Raw genomic sequence first — 26241 nt, 5'->3', positions numbered from 1 at the left:
CTAGGAAGCCAAGTTCAGGTTAACAACTGGTCTTTATTCTGGAATACTAAGAGATGGGAAAGATCTGGTGGTATGCTTTTGAGGAAAGGCTCATAAAGTCTTGCTGCAGGACCTGTATCATCTTTTTTTTTTTCTGGAGTCTACTCCACAAGTAAGAGGACTACTTAAACAATGCGTGCTGGATCCCAGTCCCTGGAGCACAGTGAGACACCATTTTAGTGCTCTCACACACACGAATTTGCTTTTACTTTCTGCACATTCCATCCTTGCCACAGAGGTTTTCTCCTGCAATGGTGACTTGTTTCTGGTGCTGGAATGCAATGCAAGGGGGGAGCGATTGTAATGACACACCCGACTTGGAAACTGGAGAGGGAGAGCAGAGAGAACATGAACGGGACAATAAGTAGGGCCAACAGGCTGCAATCTCAGAGATTGCTGGAAAGTATGTAAGGGAGCAGGAAGGACAGGAGAGCTGACTTTTGTATTTGAGAGTTTGTCTGAAGGGTATGATCTTGGTGGTAGACTTTCTCAAGATGGAGATAATGCCATGTAGGCACTTGAGGATGGTGTGCTTGTTCTGCCAACTACACAATTAAACAGCAGTGGAGAAGAGCCACTAGCAATCTTGAGGAGTCCCAGCACAGCCATCAGTGATGCCTGGGAAATTGGGGTCCCCTTTTGGGGTTCTTAGTATCATGGACAGAAGCATTTAAGAAGAGAATGAAGTCAAATGGAGGTTTGAGGACAATTTATTAGAGCCTGGAAGGAAAATCCCAGGGCAGGCAAGCTGTTAAGTCTCTCAGGGGAGGAAGAGAACAGAGAACAAAAGCCATGCTGCTGCTTAAGATAAGGAGGTATGGAGGTCAGCCACCTGGGGCAGGGAGCCTGGAGGAGAGCTTCAGAAAAAACAAGGAAGCCCAAAGCCTTAGTTAAGAAGTTTCAAAGCATACTTCAGCTCTGGCCAGCATCCGAAAGAAAAAGACACGGGCCTCAGAAAGACGATCTGACCCGGCCACACCAAAGGAACAACACTAGAGGGACATCCTCTTATGGTGAACCATGCTAGGGGTAGTCACCTAGCAGGTAGTCAGCCTGCCCCATCGGATTAACCCTTAAGGGAGGAGATAAGGGCATGCCTACCCATAGAGGCAGAGGCCATTCTTTACAGCGGCCCTGTCTCTCATCTCCATGTGAGTCATCTCCATGTAAGGTGAAGTTATTATTGCTGTTCCCTTCATAGTGAGATGGCATCCCCACTTTTTACAACCACCCAGGAAGGTGTGAAGCTATGCAATTTCTTGGACTGGGTCAGAGAAACCTATATTGTTTTCTTGCACAAAGTCAGCTGTCACGGAGATAGTCTATTCCAAGTTTACCTTGTTAGAGGGCATGTATGACATTCTGACTAACACACTAGATCCACCCATCTGGCTCCCCTTGTAAAACAACACTTGTGTGAAACTATTTAGGCCCATTAGACCAATCAGCTTGGCCCCTAGTGGGACAGCAGACAAGATACTTTTGTTTTCTTGACAAATGCTCTACACTGAATGACATTCCTGAACTTTAGGACTTGATATTATCACACACAAAACTACCAAAGAAAATGTATACACCCTCATTTTTTGAGGCAGGGTCTCACTGTGAGCTGTGGCTGGCCTGTAACTTCCTATGTAGACCAGGCTAGTTTCAACTCACATCTATTCACCCAACTCTGCCTTCTGAATGCTGGGATTAAAGACATGCTATCATGTTCCCCAACCCCCTGCTTCTTTTTTTTTCTTACAGGATAGAATACCTGTACCTTGCAAGTTTTCATCTTTCATCTCATGAGCTCCAGACCCACTATTAACGGCTACCAGGACATCTCCACTTAAATGTCCAATAAGGATCTCAATATGTTCGAAACTGAGTTCTGGACAGTCTTCTCAAACCTGTTCCTCCCTAGCTCAATTAGAGGAGGGTTCATTGCAAAAGTTACGACTGGATGTCACACACCACTCCTTCTCTCATAACCCATAATTCACTGTGTAGGAAACAATGTGGGCTCTGTCTTTAAAATGTGCCCAGATTCCAACGTTTCCCTCCACCTGTCCCCACTACTCTCCCTGGTCTCTCACCTGGATGACCGCTAATCTCCTGGTATGTCTCTATGGCAACTCTTGTTCATGTTTAGACTGCTCAGCCAATCTACTCAAGGGGTCCAGTCAAAGGAATGGGCAGATCATAATCCCACTGCTTCCAAGAACCCTCCAGTGAGCCTCCCTCTTGATCACAGCTAGTGAATGCTGAAGGACGCATGCGCTCTCCTTTGTTTCTCTGCAATCACCTCTCCATCAGCTGTGATGGCTTCTTCCTGGTTCTGAACTGGCTGGGCCCAGGCCTGTCTCAGGGACTTTAACACTAGCCACCACCTCTGGGGGAATATGCTCTCCCAGAGACTCCGTGGCTTCATTTTCCTCATTAAATCCTTCCTGAGTGACTGTTCTTGTGACTTTGTGCTGACCATACCTAAATTCTAACCAGTCATTTGGAACCTTGTAACCCATCCTTGCTTTGTTTTTCTCAATACAATTTTCTTATTTACTGTCTACTTTCCACACCAAGGCAAGCCATTTTGTATTACTTGTTTACTGTTGGTTAGAATCACCCCATCTGTGCAGACAGTACTCAAAGCACTGACTGAATTAGAGAATCTCAGGATTGCTTGCATTACCCCCAATGTAACAAAAAATAGGTAGAAAACAAGGCGGATGCAGGCAAAAATAACTGTAACGGGGACAAGCCATGATGAGTTTTCATTTATTACAACTTTATTCAGTCACATATTCACAGTTTTCTAATTGCATTCTTGACAGCTATCCGGGCTCAAATCAGAGCCTGTTTTGACTGGGCCAAGAACAGTTCATTTACTTGTTGAGTTGTTCCTCTTTCGATTTTGAGTCTCTGCTCTCTTGGAGTCCTAAGAGAACTGCATCGGCCTCCAGTACAGTTGTATCTGTGGTTGCGCCCAGGAACCTAGATGTTAGCTCAAGATCCAGGAGCCGCAGCCGAACCCTGGTGCCCCTCTGGTACTTCCTAAATAGTGAGAAAAATATTCTATTAATTCTGTAGGTCACACATGAACAGACTGAAAATCAAATGCAAATTCTAATTTTCATTGGCTCAAATTTAGAAAGTTCACACTGGTGAGAAATAGCTTTATTTGATGTTCAGGTGTATCTGAATTTTTACTCTCCTTATTTATTTAGGGTGTGTATGAATGTGTGGTATATGGGCATGTTAATGTGGGTATACCGATAAACTAGACTGCTTCCATATTAGGCTTGAAGACCAGTTTATAGAAAAAGAGAAACTAGATTCAATCCTGTTCATGATTAAATCTATTTCTCAAAGATTGGGCTATGCCCCACCTGTAACCTTAACTACAGGTGGTTCTATACTGACTGTTCCAGGAAACAGCAATGATGCCTTTGCTACAACAGGTTATAATGATCACCTGTTGTTATGACCACCTTGCAACTATGTCTTTGCTTCAGGAGGTTGTTATGACCTACTTGTTATGCCTATGTTCTACTTCTGTAACCCCAATTTGCCTGCCAAATTGCCCATTTGGAAACACCTTTCTCCTGAGCTATAAAAACCCTTATCTCACCCATGTCCAATGCTGATCTCCTGAGCCCTGCCTTTCGGGTGAGACAGCCTGTTACCCAAATAAAATAAAGCTTGCTGTAATTAATTTGGGTATGATTTGGATAGGTGGTCTTTCTTCTGAAACCTGTGGAATTGACAATATGTATGCATGTGTGCAGGTATTTATGTACACTGTCTACAGAGGCCAGAGGTCAATGTCAGGTGTCTTTCCTCAGTTATTCTCCACCTTTCTTTCTGAGGATAGGGTCCCTTACTGAACCCGAGGCGCATCAATAGGTTAATGTGTGGGTGGAAAATGAGTTTTAGGGCTCCATTTGTCCAGTTCCCCTCCAATCAGTGCTGCCACACTCAGTTTTATGATGGAAGACACTTTACTGACCGAGTCATCTCCCCAGCTCTCTATGTATTCATTTACTGCTCTTCTGAGACAGGGTATCACATAGTCAAAGTTGGTCCTGATATTACTGACTTGCCATCACTTCCAAGTGCTGAGATTACTGATGTGTACCACCATACTTTGCTAATCAAATATTTTATACTGTAATAAAATATGTACTCAATAATGAAATTCAAGCAAGTCAGTTCTTAAAACTTTATTTTAAAGTCAAAGTGTCAAGAAGGAAAAACTCAGATACATATTTTTTCCTCCTAAAACTAAATGCTTCAAAGAAAATAAAATTTTACAAAATGACATGGATAAAATTCCAAGTGCAAAGTATTTGACATCTGGGACAGACTGTACCAGTACTAAGACATAAAAACAGTTGGATGAACCTGAAAGACATCATGTGACATGGAATAAGCCAGGCACGAAGGGATTGTATAATCTCATTTACATGTAAACTGGAAAAGGCTGAACTCATAGAAGTGGCAAGAGGATGGTGGTTACCAGAGGCTGGGTGCCTATGGGGTTTGGGGAGCTGTTAGTCAAAGAACAACGTTGCAGTTACACAGCAGGAATAAGTTCAAAAGAGCACAGTGACCACACTAGTAATGTTTAATGTGCATGAAGACAGCTGAGAGTAGGTTTTTAATGTTAATACCATAGGATGTGTAAGTCTATGAGCATATATGAATGAGCCTGATTTAGGCACTCCACATGAAATTACTCCAAGCATCATACTGTATCTATCAAATACACAATTTTAAATAGTAAAGTGGGAGCAGCACATGCCTTCATGTCAGTAATCAGGATTACTGAGAGTTCAAAAACAGCAAGGGCTACATTGTGAGTTCCAGAGCAGCTTAGGCTAAAAAAAGCAGACCTTTACTCAGACAACAAACACTAAGAAGAGCAAACACCACACTGGAAAAACAAAACAAAAACCATCCAACCCAAAAATAGCCATTTAATTTTTGTCAATTAAGAACATTGGTGAAGTAAGAAAAAAATGTCAAACCAGGTACATATTAACAAATTAGTCAATACAGTACTGAATTATGTTATGTGATCAAATGAAAACCAATAGTCATCTGCCTTTTTCCTTTAACTGTTATTTTTTCTGTTTTTATTGGTGATATGTGAGGTTCCAGACAACGTTTTTACAGATTTATTATTTTGATTTGTGTACGTGTGTCTGTCTGTGTGTGAGTATGTACAGGAGTGTGAAGTTGCTTCAGAGACCAGAGGCATCAGGTCCCCTGGAGCTGGACTTACAGGCAGTTGTGAGCTGCCCAATGTGGGAGTCAGTCTTAGGTCCTCTGCAAGAGCAGCACACACTCTTCAGTTGAGCTGTCTCTCCAGCTTTGGAAACTAGATGTCTCTAAAGAATGACATACTTCAATACCACAAAGTTATTTATTTATTTACTCACTTACTTATGCAGTGCTGGGAATCAAACTCAGGACCTCATGCATGCTAGGCAAGTGCTCGCTACTACCGTGTACCATACCATGTTTATTATTTAATTTAACTTAATTTATTTTACATAAACAGGAAATTTAAAAGTTGTTTTCAGGACACTCAATGGAAAATAATTTTGGTAAACCATATGTCTAGTCTCCCCAGTGTCTGTTTACATGCTGAAGAGTTATGAATGGCCTACCAAGTAAACAAACACTGAAGCTATTTAGTTTTTCTGAAGTTACTTTTTTTCTTTCTGATAACAGAAGTGAATGGTTTTGATAAAACTTAGAAACAATGAAGTCAGTCATATTTTCTAGCCATCCATCACCCTCATGTGCAAGACATAAGATTATAGTCTGGTTTTGTTTAAACAAATTAATTAGGTATCAAGACTATTACGGCACAGCTTTAGATCGGCAAACAACAATTACAGCACATGCTGCATATGGGTTAGTCACTGGGAACTAAGGTTAGCACGGCAGAGTGAACACTTCATGTCTATACAGAAGTGCAACTTGTGTTCTGGTGAATCCATTTGTTCTCACTGCACTGTTGTTTACAGCTCTAGTTGGTGGCATGATCGTGCAAGAGCCAGCCTTAAGATGAGGCACCAGACAATACTCCGAGGGCTAAGAAGACTCAGAAGAGTTAGATGTTCAATCACAGGTTTTTCCATGAATAACACCAACTGAAGTCAACTCAATCCTATCAGCTACCCCGGGAGGAGCATGAAAACACATTCCAAGAACAATTCTGTGTTTTTGAAGAAACAGAGGTACAAGACTCTTGTCTTGTTTTCTCACAGGCACTCAGAATTCCCTCTACAGGACTACATTCTTGGACTGTTTTCTGACACACTATCAGTGACGTGTTCAATCAGCTTTTGTTCATTCAGACCCCTCTTTGCCTCTTGCCTATAACATCCAACTAGTTACCTGTTTTGTTTATTTTTTTCAACACATATTTCTTTGGCTTAGCCCCCCAGGTATCAGGTGTCTAGACATGAGGCCTGCCATGATCTTCCTGGAGTTTGGGTCTCAGGTGTATTCTACACCTTATGGGTCCTTAGCACTGCTTGGTCCTTTTTTCCTAACCCATACTGATTCTTTAGTATCCAGGTGAAACATACCAAATGTAGCTCCTTCTCATTTCCTTCTCAGAACAGAGTTCACTGTTAGAATTCTCATGAAGAGAGGGCTCTGCAGTCACAGACATGGGTGCAGGCCGGAGCTCCGCTAAGTAAGCTGCTTTCTCTGACCCACAGTTCCCACACTTATGTCACAGAGGTTGCTATTATTTTGAAGATTTGCTGCAGATTGAACTGGATGACATGATATAATACAATAAAGTATCACATGTATCAGCACAGGGGCTGCATGTGGTGGTACAGTTTTGAGTGTGAGGCCAGTCTAGCAGTCTAGAGTACGTAACAAGTTCCAGACCAGCCAAGTCTACATAGTGAGAACTTGCCTCAAGAAACTAAGCCAGGTATAGGAGTGCCTGAATCCTGGCACTCAGGAGACAGAGTCAGGTGTATCTGTTAGTTTAGGGCCAGCCAAACCTACATTGTGAGGAGAGAGAGAAAAAGAGAATATATTTTTTCCTTTCCCTATTCATCTCTTTTTACTTATTTTTAAGAGTATTACTCACTGGTGAGCCATAAACTAAGCATGATGGTAGTAGGGACAGTGATTTTAGTTTCTATTGGAAAAATAAGAGTGTGTCACATACAGATCTGAGAAGAAAGCTCTGGCCACACTAACACTGAGGAGGCAGCTGAACAAGAGGAGGCCCACAATCAGCTCTCCACGTATGTGGTTCTATGTTGTTTAAGTTGACAATCCCTAGCAGAAAATTCACACAGAAGCTCCTGGAGGGCTGAATATCTACAGAGAGCAAGACTCTACCACTGTTTGAGATGCAGTAAGTTTTAAAAATATGAACAATTTTGCTTTTGTCTCAATGAGTTATATAAATTCTATAAATTATTCTAGTGAGCTAGTGAAGGAAAGTGAAGCAGACTAGAGACTTTTATGTATGCTGAATGTCAATCATCTGATAATGAGCCAGGTGTGGTGACGTACACCTGTAGTCCAGGACTGGGGAGGTGGAGCAGTGGATCTTAAGTTTAAGACCAGCCTGAACTACATGAGACCATGTATCAGGAAATAAACTCTGAGAGCTCTAATGACACAAATATTAAAAGAAAATTATATAATAATATATTCTATGCATTAAACAAAACACAAAACCTCTAAAATATCTCTGACTTCCACTTTCTGGAACGAGCTGTTTTTACAATGAAGGAAGTTCTTTATTTTCACTGTGTATTATAGTTATTTCTATATGGATGTTATCCTCCCTGTTAGCTATTGCCTCCTTCAAGAGCAGGGGTTGAGTTTGGTCAAGCGGCCCTCACAATGCCTGACGAATGCTTCCTCTTCCTGCACTCTCTCGAATGGTGCTTTTCACACTGCACCCAATGTTTTGGAAGCACTGGGGCTTGTGGAACATATAAGTTCACAGACAAAATCTGAGAGAGGTCTGGCAAATTTGAGGTGGGAATTGGCAATGTGCTTTTCGAAAAGTTCCACGGTGATTTTTGACAATCTCCTGAGAAAACCTAACCTTTGTTGTGTATAGTCAAGTGCTGACCAGTGCATCCTCCACAAACCCAAAGGGCTGCTAAAACAAGGGCAGCAGACACAACTTTACTGAGACCATGAAGAGCCTTTAAGTGTAACGGGTATCTTCTGTAAGTGGTAAGAGCACTATGTAAGGTAGAAGTGTCACTAAGAGGAGTTCCTTCATCAAAGCCCCGTGTCAGATGGAGGGCAGCAGCCTCTCCCATGCACTCTGTCCATTCTGGGAATCATAGCACATGAACAGATCCACATAATCGCTAGGATCCAAAGCCATACAAAGAGCAGGGACCTTTAAACTTTAGAATATGTTATTAAAGAGAAAGAAGTCAACTAATATGCATTTCTGAGAACTCCAATATAATTTGAGGTGAGGCTTCAGTGCCATGGTTTTAGATAACCACTTATACTACTTAGCTGTCTTATTTAAGCTTTATATTGTCCCCCATAATGAGATTTAAAATGAATATGCCAGTAAACTCTTCCCAGACACATGTGCTTTATCCAATGACTTGACCTAAGCACAATAACACATGATGTAAAGCCTCCAGTCACTGTCCTCTGGAGCCAGATGACTTAGGAGTGGTGCCCAACTTTCCAGTGCTCCTCTGAAGTCTGAGTTAGGGCTTTAGCTTGGTTCTCAAGAAACACAAATGCTTTTTTAAAGGAAAAAAATAGCATAAAAGTATAAAAATTTCTTTCAACATGAATGCTGGAGTTTGAGGATGAAGCCAAATAACAATGAACAACACCAAGTTACCTCAAGGAAGCGCACACTGAACAGCTTGCATCCCCAGCAGCTTCCACCACAGAGCAGAGACAAGCACAGACTGTCAAGGAAAGGGGCACAGAGGCTGATCTACTCTGGGATGCTTTGCAACAGTAGTTTGAGAAGACCGGAGGGCTGGGCCGGCACAGCTTTTCCAACCTCTGACCACCATTACTGCTTACATCATGACAGAAATTCTTGTGGAGTGGGGTATTAATTCCATAGGTTCATCGTTTGTTTTCCCAAGAACTTTTATTTAGTATTCTTTCAAATTAGCTGTCAGTTGTAGATTTACCTTCTAATCTAATTAACTAGTTCCCTATGATTTTAGACTCAAACCTCTCTCTCATCTTCTTGCCAAATTGGCATTTTATTATCTTTTACTTAGTCAGTTTCTGAATTTCTCTGATGCTTTCAATGACTATTTTATGACAAATCCTCACAAACACAATCCTGCTACATTTCCAGGCTGGTTCACAGATGACACAGAAGTCCTCAAAGAACTCATAAGCTTTAAGTATGTCTTTCTTAGGTAATAAATACAGGTCTGATTTCAACTTGTGATGCTAATGTTTGTTGGTTTACTTGAATGTGCTTAACAAAGCCCAAAAGCTGGTCTTTGGTGCAGATCGTGGTATAGCCCTTGATTAGCAGGCATCAGGACATGAATTTGATTACTGAAAAAATAAAGTTAAAACAAATCTCAGGCAATCCAACATTTCACTAACAGGCTGCTGGGGCCAATGCTCAGTTTATAAATGGCACAGTTAGCCTCCACTACAGCTTTATTTTCAAATGGGAATAAGACAGAGGCCATACTACAAACAAGACGTTTTTTGTTTAATTATCCTTGGATACTAAAAATTAGACCTGCATCAATATATTTGCAAATAAAACAACAGGAGGAGGATAATCAACACAATGAACCAAAGAAAGGACAAGTAGATGGCAACATTTTAACAGCTGGGTGGGACCACAGCTGTAAACATTTATAACAAAAAGCTCAGGGGTTCTAAAATTACCAGGAAAAGTTTAGAATTTTAGAATTGCTTTTTGTTTATTCAAAATACATAAAGCTGAGCAGTAGAGCATGCCAACACTCAGCTAAGAGGTAGATGGAAGATCAAGAGTTGAAGGCCAGACTTAGTTACTTGAAGAACTTGTCTCACTACCTTAGATGCCCATTCCTGATAATGAACTTGACGTCTATCTTATATGGCATCCTAGAACCTTCATCCAGTGACTGATGGACGCAGAGGCAAACACCCACAGTTAAACACTGAACTGAACCCATGGAACCCAGTGACAGAGAGAGAGAGAGAAGCAATGAGCAAATGGGCAAAGAATGGGCTGGCGTGTGTCCATAACACAAAGAGGGATGCTCTCTTGGTCTGGACTCTTGGGGGAGTGCCTGGACCCTACCCTGAGTGAAATGACAGACTCTAGATATCCCCTATGTGGAAGGAAGTGGGCATAGGGTTGGAGGCTGGGGGGGATGGCGGGGGTGTGTGGGAGGAGGGCAGGGAGAGGGAACAGGGATTGACATGTGAAGCAAGCTCTTTTCTAAAAAAAAAATGTAATAAAAAAAATGGAGCCAGGTACTGGTGGCGAACGCCTTTAATCCCAGCCCTTGGGAGGCAGAGGCAGGCAGATCTCTGTGAGTTCGAGGCCAGCCTGGTCTACAGAGCTGAGTTCCAGGACAGCCTCCAAAACAATACAGAGAAACCCTATGTTGAAAAACCAAAAAGAAAAAAGGAAAAAAAAAAAAAAAAGAACTTGTCTCAAACTGTTCCCCCCCCCAAAAAAAACCATAAAGGCATGAAACACACTGAAAGCGGCTCTAGCCTTACAACATTACTTAATGCCATCACTTCTTTTACCTAAGAACACAGTCAGAGGCGAGTTAAAGATTCCATATGCAAGTTCTGGAGGGCACAGACCATCGCTCAGGCTGCTACTATTAACCCCATTTGTTCTCCATTAGAAACAGTCACTTCCATGTGTTAACAAATAATGAGTTAAATTATTAAGACACTACATTGCTTAATTTTTCAATTAAGAAAAGGCCTCCAGATACTAGTCTAACAGAAAATGTCTATTTGGTATTAAAATCACGAACACTGACTTAAAGGGAAACTTCAGTAGGAACACTAACAATGAAATGGCCTCGTTTTCCAGTTACTTTCTTTTAACTTCAAGTGCTCCTTCTGATTGATCTCCAACTCCATTCTACACAAATCCAGGCTCAGCCTTGTCTTGCTACTGGCTTCCTGCACTTCTTACGCCGCACACAGTGTGTCTGTGGGGAAAGGGGCAGCTACACCGGGTTCTGCACTGCTACATTAAGAACATGATTTATGGTTTTCCTCTGGAGAGGTTTGGGCATTCTTTACCAAGTGCCTGCTACTGGTGGTTCTCATGGGCTTAAGATAGGATCCTCCGACTAATTCTTTGATATAAATACATCAGATGATACAAAGCTGGCAGACACAAGGCTTGGACCGAACCTCAGTATCCAAAGGCAATACCATGAGGAGTTCTGACTTTGCTAGTCCAATTGTGTCCCTGCAGTCACAATTCTCAGAGGCTTTAAAAATAACTATTTGGAAATCATTAACATGTAAGTTTTCAGTTTAACAAGTCAAAATCTTTCAGAACATTTGTCACCATATCTCAATTCCTTTATGTTATAAGACTATTGGAGTAAAATCTCTTTTGCCTCAGGAAAAAAATTAAAATGTTTCCAATGGTTTAGTTAATAACAATTTGTTTGAATTCTCAATCATGTTGATCTTTATGTAAAACTGCAAGTTAGTGTCCTCCCTCCCTCCCTCCCTCCCTCCCTCCCTCCCTCTCTCCCTCCCTCCCTCTCTCCCTCCCTCCCTCCCTCCCTCCCTCCCTCCCTCCCTCCCTCCCTCCCTCCCTCCCTCCCTCCTATACGTGCTATGTGGGTGGAAGGCTTCCTGACCACCAGGCTGGCCTCATGCTCCTGCTGCCATGCCTTCCTTCCCTGCCATAATAGGCTGGGTCTTCTCTGGAACCCTAAGCTAAAGTAAACCCCTTTCTCCTCTAAGCTGCTTCTGGTTACAGTATCTTATCATAGCAATAGAAAAATAACTAATATACTGAGTGAACATGGAGGAATGCGGCCATGTCTGTGTATGCGTGTGAGAACCCATTTATGAATGTGTGTGTGTGTGTGTGTGAGTGTGTGTGTATGCATGTTTCTGTGTATACATAAGGGAGTGGGGATGTGACCACATCTGTCTACATCTGTGTACATGTGAGAATGCAGTACATTGCTCCTTAGAAGAATTTTTTTGACCATTAGTTTTTTTATTATTAAGAAAGCAGTAATAAAAGACCTATGACTTTCTGGAGTTCTACTTTCTTGTTTTTGGGAAGCCAATGAAGTGTAAAGTGGTATTAAGTGTTAAGCTGATATATTTAAGTGTAAAACTTTAAGCTTTTTATCATTAGCTGCATAGAATATTGGTGTGTCTATGAACAGTTAACAAAAGCTTCACTGTGGATTACCTCACATTACCTTTAAGAGTCCTGTTAACTCATGCTTCTTTGGCTTATGTCGTCTATGCTTCCTTCTCTAAGATGCCTATCCAGGCTCTCATCTGAGTGTTCTGTTCTCCATCCAGTCATAAGCATGCCACACTTCATATTCCCTAACTGGGTCCTGATATTTTGAATATACCCTTTCTTTTTTTTTTGAGGTATTGTTCTCACCATTGTATCACCTGTACTGTACAATTAAACATATAGTTAACAAAATTAAGGGGGGTGTTCATTAGATTTACTTCTTGACAGTATCTCTTATTTAAATTTAAATACAGCATAAATATTAAGAACTAATTTATTATTCCAGGTCATTAGAAGATGTAGATGAAAATATAATATATTTCAATAAACATTTCTATCTGAATTACTACCAAAGGTCTTCTGGACAAAAAAACCTAATAATTACCAATTTAAGCAGTGGTAGTGCACTTGGGAGACAAAGGCAGGCAGATCTCTATGAGTTCCAGATCTCTGTGAGTTCCAGGCCAGCCTGGTGTACAGAGCGAGTGCCAGGACAGCCTCCAAAGTTACAGAGAAACCATGTCTTGAAAAACAACAACAAAAAACTGTTATGTAGCTAAAAGCTGCCAGCACCACCCAAACCCCGTTATGTAGCTATAGGGAAGCTATCCTCCAGTGGGGCTGCTTTGGGGTCTACTACACTCTCGTAAGTAACTCTTCGCCCAGGGCCTACAGGGACCCGGTAAACTCACTTCCTCAGAGTGCTATATAGAATACGCCAAGATCACCAATGCACAATGAGGACATTGGAAACCTGCAGTACTCATGGCAATGAGAAAAGGACACTTTTTTCCAAGAATCACTTGGAAAATGATTCTTATTTTCCTGCAATCTTAACAACAATGTATGATCTTGATTTTTCCCCTAAAATCAAGGTCTTTTAAACCATGTCTGGTTAATATTTTGGGTCATGACAAATAGTTTTATTTCTGATTTAAACTTATTCTTTGAAATGTGCAAATGGAATTGTGTATGGCTTCAAACAAGGCAGAATACTTTCTGTAGTTACCAAATAAGATACACCAAGAAATAAGGGAAAATCTTATCACCTAACAAATCACAGAAAGTCTATTTTTTTCAAGGAAAAAAATTCTAAAAAAATGTTGCTGATCAAAATATAAAAGTATATACATCAAGGAAGTTAAAAAAATCTAAATAAACAAAAGGTTCATGGTTCCAAAAATGTAAATGACTAATCTTGGGGCCAAATTTGGCACTTATGCAAACAAGAAGACCTTTTTAAAAAGTAAGTCAATTTTCATTCCATGAGAGAAGAAAAAGATCCATTTATTGGCAGAGATAGTTTGTCAGTAAAGAGCAAGAGGGTTGTGTTAACTTTCTTCACTATTAATTGGAAAGTACAGGTATTGTACAATACCTTGAAAGGATGCAATAAGGCTTAAAGTATGAAGAGTATACATCACCTCACAAATACAAAACCACAATTAGCTACTATAAAACTCATTGTACAAGCCAGGCAGTGGTGGTGCATGCCTTTAATACCAGCACTTGGGAGATAGAAGTAGGCTACAGAGTGAGTTCCAGAACAGCCAGGACTACACAGAGAAACCCTGTCTCAAACAAAACAAAACAAAACAATTCATTGCATTAATACTGATATATAAAGCATAAGGCACTTTAAAGCTTTGAAATTAAAACATAAAGTGAAGGTCTGAACAACTGATAATTTCAAATGTGGCTTATTAAAGATACCAGACTATGGCACCAATGGACAAGTACAGTAACAATCTTAAAAACTATTAAATGACAGAGAGCAAAAGGCATGGGAAGGCTCTGAGTTCAAGAATCTAGGGCTGACGGATAGAAATAACAGTTCAGATTACTCTGAAGCCCAGAGAGAGGTGTGGCTGCACAGGAGCCAGAGTCAAGAAGCACAGTAATCTGTGCAAGCTTTACAATTGTTTTCTTTTTAAAAAACCATCACCTGGACATGGTGGTATATGCCAATAGAAAGTCTGAGATAGTCTGGACACACAATCAGTCTTGGATAGTGAGACCAAACACTGATGACTGGGGTCCAACTGAGACTGGCACTATCAAAACTGACAGGGTGCAGGTGGAGTTTATGCACACTGAAAAGCTCCCCCAAGTGGCCTGGTTCCCTTGACAGTTCCTGTTCAGGGCACTGGTTCATATGGTATACAGTCTGAGTGTTGCAACTGAACTCTAAGTGACTCAGGGCGGAGTCGCTTAATTCACACTTTAATTTTCCTAACAAGTGCATGCAGCATGCAGCTTATGTAGGCCAGCATGAGAAATGAATGTTTTAAATATCAGATGTGAGGTGCAAAACTGTTTTTCCATTATGAAAACGGAAGAGACTAATATTTACGTTCGTCTAAACAAAAGGCTGAATCCTATTCGTTGGACCGAAGGTTTACTTCAGCTGAGGCTGTCTTCAGGCCCATGAGAAATGAGACTTCTGAAGCCACTAGCACAGTGCTCTAGAACCAGCACTTTCTAGCACACATATTCTCTTGATTATCACATCCCTAAAACATCCTGGAGGACACTTACATTTTTCTTTTCCATCTGTTTATTTCTTGCATGTGTGCATGTGCATATGTGGGAGTCAGAGGACAACTTTCAGGAGTGAGTTCTTTCTACCATGCAAGTCATTGTTACACTCTTTCACGGTAGAACATGATCTCCAGATTCCTACACAGCTCTGCACATTTAAAAAGAAATTTAAATGGAGGACTGTTGGAGTTTATTAAGAAAACATTTTAATATGCATTTAAGTACTGGTGTGGTGCAAGAAGAGGAAAAGCTAAAGAAAAAGAGAGTTTTACTCATGGCACAGGTTGGTATGGCGTCTGAAGCGTGTCGCAATTATGTCTTAACAATAGCTATATATACACACTTGTGGTTTTAAGTTACACTGTTCAGAGGGTTTAAAATATTACATTTCTAAATTATACTCATTGTTAGTTTTGCTTCTTTGGCTCCATGTTTCTGTCTCTCTGCATGAGCTGGGTACCAACAAGAAACAGGCAGGACAGGGGAGCAGGGGAGCAGAGGGGCAGAAGTGTCCTATCACACACTCACCAGGGTAATGTTAAGTTTCATTTAAGAAAGATTATTTTGGGAAGCTGGGGAGATGACTCAGTGTACAAAAGTGATTGCTGTGCAAGCATGAGAACTTGAGGTCAAACTCCCAGCATAAATGCAAAAAGATGAGCATGACCACACACGCTGCTGGTCTAGCATATAGGGAGTGAGACAGAGACAGGAGGATTGCTGGGCCCTGTTGACTGCTAACCTAGCTCTAGGTTCAGTGAAAGGCTGTCTTAAGGGAACAAGGGAGAAAGTGACAGAGTAGGCCATCTGACATCCTCCTTTGATTATCACACATGCACATGTTTTTTTCTCCCTCCCTCCCTCCACAACATACACACACAAAGGCTAATATTAGGCTTTGACAGGAGCTGGTGATGACACCTTTGCCCCTTTCTGTATTCCCAACTCTGTGAAACACTCCAATGTGGACAGAGGTTTCTGTCCCGCTCTGTCCAGCAGCTGTTTAGTCCCAAATAAACACACAGAGGCTTATGTTAATTATAAACTATTTGGCCTATGGCTTAGGTTTCTTATTGGCTAGCTCTCTCTTAATTATTAACCCATATCTATTAATCTACATATCTCCTCGTGTTTTGGCTTACCGGAGAATGCCCAAGCCTCTTGCTTTCTCATCAACTACATGGTGGCTCTCTCGAGACCCACTCTCTGCTCTTCTTCACAGTGTTCTCCTAGTCTGGTTGCCCCGCCTACACTTCCTCCTGGCTCCACCCTGCCTGTCCACTGGCTGAAACAGCTTTATTCATTAACCAATAAGAGAAACATTCACAGCATACAGAAGGACATCCCCATTACTCCAGCCCTTGCTCTTTATTGGAAATAGAGAAACAGAAAACAGTGGCTGGGATACGACTCTGTTGAGTGCTTCTCTAAGTAGGTACTCTAGGTATACCACCCTCCTTTGGTATGTAACTGGTGAAGAGACCTGAAGAGGTCAAACATACCTACTTTTCCTGCCACCTATGCTACTCTACTAAGTTCATGGCCCAGTGGTACTTCTGAATTTCTATTGTACTGTACAGCACTATCACAGTAGGTATCCAACTAGTATTTGTAGATTACAGAAAGTAGCCATTCTCAAATGCTACACCAAACAACTGCAACTTATTCTACAAAGGGTGTTTGTGTGTGGATCCTTGGGTCATTGGTTAGGTGTGCATTCCACCACCTGTCCTCTGGATGCCTCATTTTGACTTCCAGTATCTAAAAGCCTGAGGAACAGCTTAGGAATTGATATGTGCAATTCAGTATAGTGCCAGAATTTCCTTGAGGACTGAGGAATGGGTGTGATTACAGAGTGTCTAGGACATTTACACTCAGCAGGTTAGTTACTTTTGCTTCTGATCTGACAGAAAAAGGTATTTCTGGGTAGACTGCTATTTCCAGGGTAACTTCCTCCTAAGTGCTAAGAGCTTATACTACTGTCAGGAGTCAAGTGTCCTTTGAAGCAAAGATCAAAATGACAACCACACTCAATGACAACTACACTCCCTAGACTCTGAACAAAAGCAACAAGGCACATATTTATGATTTAAAATAATAAACAAGAGGGTTTTGTTTTATTTTAATGGAAATAGGCTGACAGTTTTCTTACGGTTAGACAATGATATTATATTCAGCCTTTTATTACCTATAAAGCAACTTCAAATCATAAAATTCGAAATGAAGCATATTTGGTATGCTTTTACGCTTTTAAAGTTAAAAAAAAGGAAGAGTGACTTAATTTTTTCTTTGCCACCAAAAGTTAGACTTTTTAATAAGAAACTAACTTTTTCTTCCCATTTATTAATTTAATGTATTTAGGATGCAGAGTATAACCTATGGGAGCTGGTTCTCTCCTTCCTCCATCTTGGTTCCAGGGATAAAATATGTTTTTCAGCCTTGGCAGGAATAGGTAAGGCAGCCAGGTTATTGATTTACTGACTAGAAATAACACCAGAGTGAATACGACCCTTTTACATAAGAAACTAACTCTATGATCATCATGTAACCCTGGGCACAGTATTTGCCTCCACTATCTTCACTATAAGATGGGAACCACAGCCCCTACCTCATAGGATGCTGGAGACATTACAGGAGTAACTGTACATCAAGGAGAGTCCAGGAAGAAAGGTAATAACTCAACAACAAAAATGATTCTGGTGTGGTACTACCTACTTAGTGTCACAAGTAGAGGAGGCCTGACCACAACCTTTAATAGGCTGCTAGGCTACATGGAAGGAAGGTTGTCTCCTGATGGGACTAGACGGCAGTTAGTAAAAAATGCTGATGGAAATTTCTGTCTCTCTCAGACCCACAGCCGTTTAGTCCCAAATAAACACAGAGAGGTTTATATCAATTATAAACTGTTTGGCCAATGGCCCAGGGTTTCTCTTGTTGTGTACCCTTGGATGGCTTGAAACTCACTAAATAGGCCACTTAAGCCTTGAAGTTTCAGGCTACATAGCAAGAGTCTATCAAAAAACAAAACACAACAACCAAAATAAATAGCTGGGCATGGCAGTTCATGCCTGTAATCCAGTCCAGGAAAGGCTGAGGTGGGAGTATCACAGAGCATTTGAGTTTCCCTGGGCTACATTCTAAGCTCTAGGCCCGCCTAACCTACAGAATGACTCTCTGTCTCCACCCCAAAGCTCAGGTGACAACAAAACAGGAGTCTAGCATCCATGGGCAAACAACTGTGGAAAGCAGTACTTGAACAGAACACTGCAAACACACATAAGGAACTTTCAAAATAAAACACGTGATTCAAAGCAAGCCATTCTAGAGGTAGGCAGATGTGTAAATGGTCCCTCAGGATAGAAATTCAGGAACTCTAGGAAGAGGAGCTGATATTGATGCTGTTTTATAAATGTTTTTCACTCACCAGTGAAACGAAGAAAACTCAGAGCCACTCACAAGCCAACCTCTGTGAGAACAAGTCATGTTCTGCCTTCCCTGGTCTGAAGACAAGAAGTTCTCCACATACTGAGTGCAGGAATAATTATTGTTTGCACAGCCCATTTAGCCATTAAAGGAGGACTCCTCTGAGATAGGCTCCCATTATTGTCTTGAACTGCTATTTAAATCTTTTGTTAGCAACAAGGTTTAATGAGTACATTCCTTGTTTACTAACTGGAATGTAGGTCTCTCTGTGGTAACATTTGGTGAATTCTTCAATGGGGAAGGAGCTCAGTAAGTGAATGCTGTTTTGATTTGATGGAATTATAAAAGCTATATAAGAGAGTGTTTAGATGTGAAAATAGGAGGAGCCTTATAATTTGGTTGTAACTTCTCACTATTATTATGGTTGGTTCCTCTAAATCTCACCCCCCACCCCGTTAAAGGGTTGACTTGTATCTATGACTCTTACAAGTCTTAAATTCTCTTCATAAATCCAACAAACCTATCTAATTAGAGGTGATCTTGAAGTTCCCAGTCTCTATTACTTTTTATAGTCTCTTGTCTCTTCCTGTTTGAATTTTATGTAAGTAATTAAATGGCCATAAAAATTTATTCAATAATGCATGTAACTCAAAAGGGGGATAACTTAAAAACATTTAATTATCAATCCTGAAACTTTATACATTAACCTTAAACTGTAGTTAACACATAGGTTACCATCTGGTAATCAAGCATTCTGCTTCAAGAGAACCACAAGAAAGACAGGGATAATGAAGGAATACTTTCCTTTGCTCTTAGTGACTAAGGATATGCATGTGGTCTGCATGTTTCACAAGCTCATATTTGAACAGAAAACACTGTACATGCAAATAAGGAAGCTCCAAAACATAAAACTTGTAACTCATGCATTTTTCATTTTGTAACCAAAGCTCATCATAAAATGAACAAGAGGCTAAGAAGGAACAGTTCAACTGAAAGCAGCACTCTGTGACAACTCCAGAGACACAAGTAATTATCAAAAAAGAAGCATTTCTATTAATAAAGCAGTTACAGTTTTAACCTTACAGTCACGAACCCTTTTGTTGAATTTATTATATCAATAGGTTGTTAAAAACCCATGCTTACAAAAGTACTTCTGATGTCCAGGCACAGGATGGGTTCCATGGCTGTAACCCATGCCAACTCTACCTTTTTAACAGTTTGCCAAGATGAGGGTGTTATTAGCCAGGCTTGGCTGAAACAACCCATCGCTCACAAAGCTACTTTAATGTACTGTCTCTATTGAAAGTCACAGTAATCCAACAGTACCCTACGATACTCTCCCATCACTGCAGCCGTTCCCACCACAGGCCACACTTGTTTCTAACAAAGAAGCCTCACATACTACGCCTGCAAAACCCGATGCTGACTAGGACGGCATGGCTGCCAAGGGGAACATCTGTGAGTGGCACAGTACAGAGAACTGGCCTTTTTCTTTTCTCTTCCTTTTTTTATTTTCCAGACAATAAATTGTGTGACTGCTTGGTAAGGAAATAGTCTTTCATTCCCTTCCTCTTCGCTTTTGTTTGTGTGTTCATTTAACACCACAGTCAACTCCATCTGCCACCCACTGCCTCTAAGGCCAAACTCAGAAACATGGAGATGATTGCTTTCTGACTTCACATGAACTTTTACACTCGAGTTCAACTACAGAGTGCTGACTTTAAAGATAAAGATATCTAAAACATAGTAACAAAAGAAGCTATTTAATTCTGAGAATTTTAGAGAATTTCATTTATATCTATTGAGTGGCGATCCAAATAAAACAGTAAAAAATGGTAATATACTCTCAAGAATAAAAAACCAAAACAAACATCAATAAAACACCTGCAATTGTATGTTTCCCTGTAGAATATTTACAATGTGAGCTAATATTTCATAATCAAGTTCCATTTTGGCATTTTGGACCAAGACAAACTTTTCTGTTATATTTACTCATTAATCACTCAGTTTAAAGTAACATAACTTGAGACACAAAAGACAAATGACTGATGATATAACTAGGCACCCCCAGGCCGACTGAATAAAAAAGGAATAAAAAAAGAAAATGTTCACCATACAGCCCAATATATCAAAACAGTAGATGACAAAAAATTCTTTATGAGAACAACTCACCTTTAAAGATAATCTATACTGGCTTAGGAAAAAACAATAGAATTACTTCATGGTTGCATGATAACACTTCTTTATAATAAATATGGTCTTAGTTCTATAACTAGGTAGAAAAAAACCTCATTATTGACTCTTATAATATATATAAAAATTAAATTTATTATTATTAAAGAAATAAAAAATAACTCATTTCTCCTCAGACACACAAAATTTCCCCAAGTCTTGAAAAGTAAGTAAGGGACTGTGACAGAGAATCTCTTAGGTTTATCACTTTAAAGAGTAGATAAGGTGAGTTGTTTATAACATAGACAATTACAGTTCACAAAATATACTGAAGCTGTAGTTCAAGATGATTCATATTGATTTTTACAGCCTGGAAAAAAGGAACAGGCCATGTGAATTTTAAGTTTTTTTAAAATTTAGAATATTAATACTGATTTTAGTTAGTATTATCAATAACTACAATGTGTATAACTGGCATTTTAAAAAGTATCTGCTACTGGCAGATACAAAATAAAAGGAATATAAGAGATTATATTCTTTAAAGTAAAGATAGTACAGAATATTTAGTTTTTCTTTGACAGGGTAACATAAGCTAATACTACCAAATAAATATTTACAAAGAACCAATGCAAGTGATAGTAAGTACTCTTGTGATGTGGACCTCTTACTGTACAAAGCAGCTTACATATCATACTATAGTGTAGGTACTTTTCTAGATATTAATGCACATGGCTTATTATTGAGTCCACTAGTACACAACTAAATATAATGCTCATAAAGGAAATTATAGGTAGAATACCTGCAACCAAATGCAACTTCTAAAGGATGTGCAGACTTCTACTGGTATAATTAGAATAGATGTAGCACAGAGGACATATTGCTCAGTAGTGAGACGCATTCCTACTATTAACTCTTACCATGTGTCACACAGCATATATTGCCCTTTATGTGTTATTTCATTTACTCTCACACAATTTAACAGGTATTACCATACTGCAAAAGGAAAAATACTCCCCAAAGCCACACAACTAGAAAATTAGATTTAAAAACTGTTCTTTATAAACCTAGTCCGTACTCCTTTCCTAAGTTACTGAGTCAAGAAAAGTAGATAATGACTGCCAAAATCAAGGAATACCTGTGGTGCCAGTTTTGGTAGTGAATGTGCAAGCATAAGAAACACACACACACACACACACATGCCCAATGATACTGCCAAATGCATCTACTTAGAGAAGTTAAGCACCTTGTGATATAAGACAATTTGTAGATAAGTGAACAATTTCATTGTAAATCTGTCAAAAAGTTTCATTATGCTGCCTATGTATGATTTCAACAGTTTCTAGAAAAGTTGAACTGATCCTACATGTCTACCAACAAATTAGTGGATAAAGAAAATGAGGTACATATACAAAATAGAATACTATTCGGTTATCAGAAAGGATGAAATCCTGTTATCTGTGACAGCATAAATGAACTTGGAAGGTATACTATTAAAGGATATAAGCTAGACACGGAAAAGCAAGCACCACATGACCTTATGCATATGTGGAATCTAAGAAAGTACAGCTCAAGTTGAGGGTAGAATGAATGTTTCTCAGGAGAGGTGTGAAAGGGGTAGTGGTATTTGGGCCAATGGGTACAAAGTTACCAATGACTACCACACAGACTACAGATAGTAATTTATTGTATATTTCAAATTAGCTACAAGAGGGAATTTCCAATGTTCTAACCACAAAAAATATGACTAGTATTTGAGGTAATAGCTACCCGAATTTGCCAGATTTCATCACTACACAATGTATACAAGACAGAAGCATTGCATTTTGCCACACAAAAATATAAGTATTGTATCAACTAACAGTAAAATAAAAAGAACATTCACCATTACATGCTAATATACAAGTTTCTTTTAAGGAGTGGACCTTTCAGTCTTCTCGTCTTTATACGTGCTATCATTATTCTTCTTGCTGTCCTAGTACTTACATCAATTTCCTTAATGTTGGAATACCAGATAAACTTATTAAGAAACATATGTTGGATTGGCAAGACAGATCAATGATTAAAAGCATTTGCTGACAAGCGTGATGACCTAAGTTCAATTCCCAGAACCCACATGGTAGAAGAAGAGAACACACTCTTGAGGTATCCTCCTACTTTCACATGTACACCATAGCATGCATATACACGCATAGACACATAGACACGTATAGACACATAGACACTAAATACATAAACGTAAAAAATCTATGTAACAGGAAGTTTATGTCAATAAAGATTGCTGACACTTTTTTATAAGGGTTGAATTTGGAGCCCCAACCCAGATCATTCTAAATCCTTACCTCTGGGATTAGACCATGCTCTGCATGCTAAGGAAAACATGCTGGCAAGAAGATGTCAGGTTTCAATGTAAGGACTTTTCAGGCAGCATTGTCTTTAGAACTCACTGAACATTTTAAAAATGTGTTCATTAGTAAAACAAACCCCTTTAAGTTAAAGTTTCTCCTACAAATCTTGATCATGGCATGGTCTTACGGGATAGGATGCACTACAAATTCAGAAAGAGCAACTGACAAATGACTAAGATGCCCTGCCTTCACTGCACAGCAAAAGCAACTCCACAGCAGAATCTTACCATCTCCAAAGGTGGCCCTGCCTTTCCCACAGTATCTGGTTGCTGGCCTAGGTACATGCACAACCTAGGTGGCAATTCACTTAGATTTAGACTACTTTTGTTCAAAGCCAACTTTTCCAAACAAAGAATCATCTACATTTTCAATGGTAGGTGAAATTCTACCCCTATTCTCAGAAAAAGGGACAAGCAGGGGTTTTGTACTGGACAAAAGAAATGAAGAAAAGAACTGACAGTATACTTAAGCTGTAGTACCTCTGAGTTAGAAAGAATTGCTGAAAGACTTTCCTCGCATAAGGAAAAGCAGTCAACTACACAAGAATGATTTTTATACCATTTTTGGTTTACATATTTATATTAAAATACCTGAGAGGAAACTGTAATTTTTAAACACATAACTGCCCTTATCACAATCTCACAAGTCAGTGATATCAGTCTATGCCAGAATATAAAATTTAAGTGTAAAATTTCAGTACAGGATGTGGGATAACTCTGTATGAATTGCTGGTCAGGGAACCTGAGATGCCCCCACACCCCACACTTGCACAAACAATATAGACCCATACCATTCTTCTTGTTTGCCCACTAGAATTAGATAATGCCCTATTGCTTGAGACATCAATAAGCCTTAGTTACAAGACACTGAGAAATCAAGCCAGAACTGAATTGGAAGCATTCTTTCTGCTGGCTTTCATAGAGTTGCAAGTATTATGCAGACGACTGAGGAAAAAGACATCAACAGTCTTACTTAATATCAACTTCAATACTAAACTTCCAGGCAAGATGTGCCCACTTGTGCAATAGTGACACAACTATTAAAGAAGTAACTAAATGCTCTATGATTGGATTTGAAGCACATTCCAAAGGTGGGAACCCATGCCTGGCACTGTAAACCTATGGTTGAAGAAATCATAGGCTCTTAGGGAACTAAACAACTTACTTCTGTTGTTAAATTTAATTGACATAGTGTCAAACTGCCTTCTAAATATCTATTTTTATACCCATAGACAAAAGCTGTTTCATCTTTAATCAAAGAAGACTTTTTGTAGTGAATGACAGTAAGGTAGAATGCCACAGCTGCTTAAGATACTGAGAGTAAGAGGTGGACAAGAGTTCAGCCTTAAGCAAGACACTTTAACGCTTGTGGAACACTTTAGAAGAGGGGACAGAAGGAATGCTAAGAACTGGGAGACAGAGAAAAGAGGTACAAAATATCAACCTCTGGGTATGCATAGCCATGCAATCTAAACCCACAGAAACTGAGGTTATCTGTACCTGGTCTGTACCAGACTGGCCTTGTCGATTAGTCATGGATAGAGGTGGAATTCATTAGGGTCCTACCCCACCTTGCTAAACTGTTGGCTGTGGATAGATAGTGTGAAAGCAGGAGTCACTGTCTTCAATTATGAACCCACTGATGACATCAATCTCCAATGACAGTTCCAGACCTATGCTTATACAGATGGCCCTAGTTAAACTTGGTGGATCATGAAACAAAAGAAGACCTGAATGTGGGAAGGGGGTTTGTAAGAAGAACGGGGGAGTGACAGGAGTGAGAGGAAGAGTAGGAAAATCGTTAGAATGTGTTCTATATATGTAAGAATTTGTCAAAGAGAATTTATTTCATTTAAAAATAAGAATATTTTTAGGAGCTTCAGGGACAGCAGTTTGGTCCAAGAAGAAAGTAGTGACAAGTCAGTAGGTTGGGAAGCTAGTGGAATAGCACTTGGGATCAACCCTTGAGAGCAAGTACTGACTCGGCTACCAATGCAGGCTACATTTCATGCATGGAATTTGGAAGAAACAAGCTCCTGGAGATAAAAACTCAAGACACAATCTTGAGGTTTGCCAATCACCTTTAGCCTAAAAGAATAGCAACCTCAGGTAAAAATCCGGCTGTTTAAATAAGGGTATAAAATTTGGGACTATGAAGGTAACTTAAAATCTTGGCATTATCCCCTAATTTGTGGATAAATGACCCAACTTCAGGTCACAGTTACATTCACAGGGCTCCATAACATTGGTTTCTTTTATGAATTTTTTATTAACTGAGTTGATAAGTCCAGCATTGAAGTCTGAACTCAGATATTATGGAGTCAATGTGAATTATTTACCTGGCATTTCTCAAAAGTATTAGTGTTTTTCTTGACTGGATCAAAACTGATGCCTGGTATCTTACGCTTGTACACTTCTGTTATTTAAAGTTAATTACTTTGGATTTGAGATTGCTTTTTAAAACAGTACCCCTTCAAAATTCAATATTTTTGAATTACCTACTAGACTATTGTAACTGTGGCAAATACAAGAAATACTCACTTTTTGTACAGACAAAAAATACTGAGAATGTGGCCCACTTTGGAATCAAATAACCCACAGCTGTATCTGTGTGTCCTAATCATTTAAGAAGATTCTAAAAGGTTCTAAAACAAAACTAGTAGTGTGCTCAGTTAAAACTACTGCAGTATCTTTCCATTAATTCCCCATATTTTAAGGAGGAATCAAAGTGCTACCTCACTTCAAGTGGCCAAGATCTAAGAGTAAAGATCTCCCCCTCCGTTAACATTTTCCTACTTCTGTGAGGTTTCATTGATACCAAGTGCTATTTCCCCAGCTGTGCGGTCAGTCTGGCAGCTGCCTTAGCAATACATGCCAACCTACCTCAACTCATGGAGCAGCTGCCTTGCCTGTTCTCACAGATGAAAGAAGGGTGCTAAAAGCCTAGAAAAATCTTAGCACTGGCTGTGACTGTGGAGGCAGCTGCTTGCCCATGACACTGCTACAAAGTATGCTCTGTGACAGGAGCTAGGAGGGGTGAAGGAAGGAATGACTGCAACTCAGCTTCACTAGTAGCATGTTACGCCCTCAAACATGTTGCATCATGGGATATTACACCATTTTTCATGTCTGCAATTTAGATTCCTCAACATTCTAGGCATAAAAGGAAAACCACCATTTATACATTTCCAATTTT

At 39.8% G+C, this 26241-nt stretch overlaps 1 protein-coding gene across 1 annotated transcript in view; it reads right to left on the bottom strand.

The window, feature by feature from the left end:
• Positions 1 to 2791: 2791 nt before the first annotated feature.
• The window catches only part of LOC101839185 (28S ribosomal protein S28, mitochondrial), a 114864-nt gene continuing 91414 nt past the window's right edge, over positions 2792 to 26241 (bottom strand). The window contains exon 3 of the mRNA XM_013110901.3: positions 2792 to 3078. Coding sequence (XP_012966355.1) covers positions 2910 to 3078 — 169 coding nt within the window. The 3' untranslated portion in view covers positions 2792 to 2909. The remainder of the gene's footprint in view (positions 3079 to 26241) is intronic.

Source organism: Mesocricetus auratus, unplaced genomic scaffold (genome assembly GCF_017639785.1).
Source record: "Mesocricetus auratus isolate SY011 unplaced genomic scaffold, BCM_Maur_2.0 Super-Scaffold_6730, whole genome shotgun sequence".
Taxonomy (NCBI): Eukaryota; Metazoa; Chordata; class Mammalia; order Rodentia; family Cricetidae; genus Mesocricetus; species Mesocricetus auratus.
Note: the sequence above shows the minus strand (reverse complement) of the source record. Positions and strands in the feature narration are given on the sequence as shown.